Source organism: Myotis brandtii, unplaced genomic scaffold (genome assembly GCF_000412655.1).
Source record: "Myotis brandtii unplaced genomic scaffold, ASM41265v1 scaffold619, whole genome shotgun sequence".
NCBI lineage: Eukaryota > Metazoa > Chordata > Mammalia > Chiroptera > Vespertilionidae > Myotis > Myotis brandtii.
Window position 1 is genome coordinate 366039 of NW_005370361.1, and position 854 is coordinate 366892.

The window sequence follows — 854 nt, forward strand, 5'->3', positions numbered from 1 at the left end:
CTCCCCACCCCCGACCCCCCACCGCGGGGTGACAGGCTCTCACCTTTCTTTGTGGTTCTCTGGAAGATGTGTGCATTCTCCCCCGTGGTGAAGAATTTAAAGTAGGTGCAGTTGGTTTCTGTGGGAGCAAGGGAGAGAGAGAAATAAGGGAGGTGATGCCAGGGGGGGACCCTAGTGTAAATTCAGGACTGGATAGTAAACCTAGCTCACAGTAGCCTGAGAATATGACCTGAGCATCCCCGATAGAAATAGGACAGAAGAGCCCTAGCCGGTGTGGCTCAGTGGATAGAGCGTCGGCCTGCGGACTGAAGGGTCCCGGGTTCGATTCCGGTCAAGGGCACATGCCTGGGTTGCAGGCTCCATCCCCAGTAAGGGGGCGGGGTGCAAGAAGCAGCCAATCAGTGATTCTCTCTCATCATTGATGTTTCTATCTCTCTCTCCCTCTCCCTTCCTTTCTGAAATCAATAAAAATATATATTTTTTAAAATGACAGAAGAGTCCTAGCTGGTATGGCTCAGTGGATAGAGCGTCGACCTGCGGACTGAAGGGTCCCGGGTTCAATTCCGGTCAAGGGCACATGCCCGGGTTGTGGGATCCATCCCCAGGAGGGGGCGTGCAGGAGGCAGCCGATCAATGATTCTCATCACTGATGTTTCTATCCCTCTCCCTTTCCTTTCCTCTCTGAAATCAATAAAAATATATATATTTTTTAAATGACAGAAGAGAAAAATGACGCTCAGCAAAAGCCACCTGTTGTCACACAGCTTATCCGGAGCTGGGATTCCAATGCGGAGCTTTTTAAAAATTGATTTGAGGAAGAGAGAGAGAGAGAGAGAGAGAGAGAGAGAGAGAGA

General features: G+C 50.2%; 1 protein-coding gene across 1 annotated transcript in view; it reads right to left on the reverse strand.

Annotated features, from left to right (window-relative positions):
- Window positions 1-173, reverse strand: part of CACNG6 (calcium channel, voltage-dependent, gamma subunit 6) — a gene marked incomplete at its 5' end in the record, with an annotated part of 7453 nt that extends 7280 nt beyond the window's left edge. Inside the window, one exon of the mRNA XM_005879965.2 lies at window positions 44-173. Within this exon, the coding sequence (XP_005880027.1) occupies window positions 44-173 (130 nt within the window). The remainder of the gene's footprint in view (window positions 1-43) is intronic.
- Window positions 174-854: the final 681 nt, after the last annotated feature.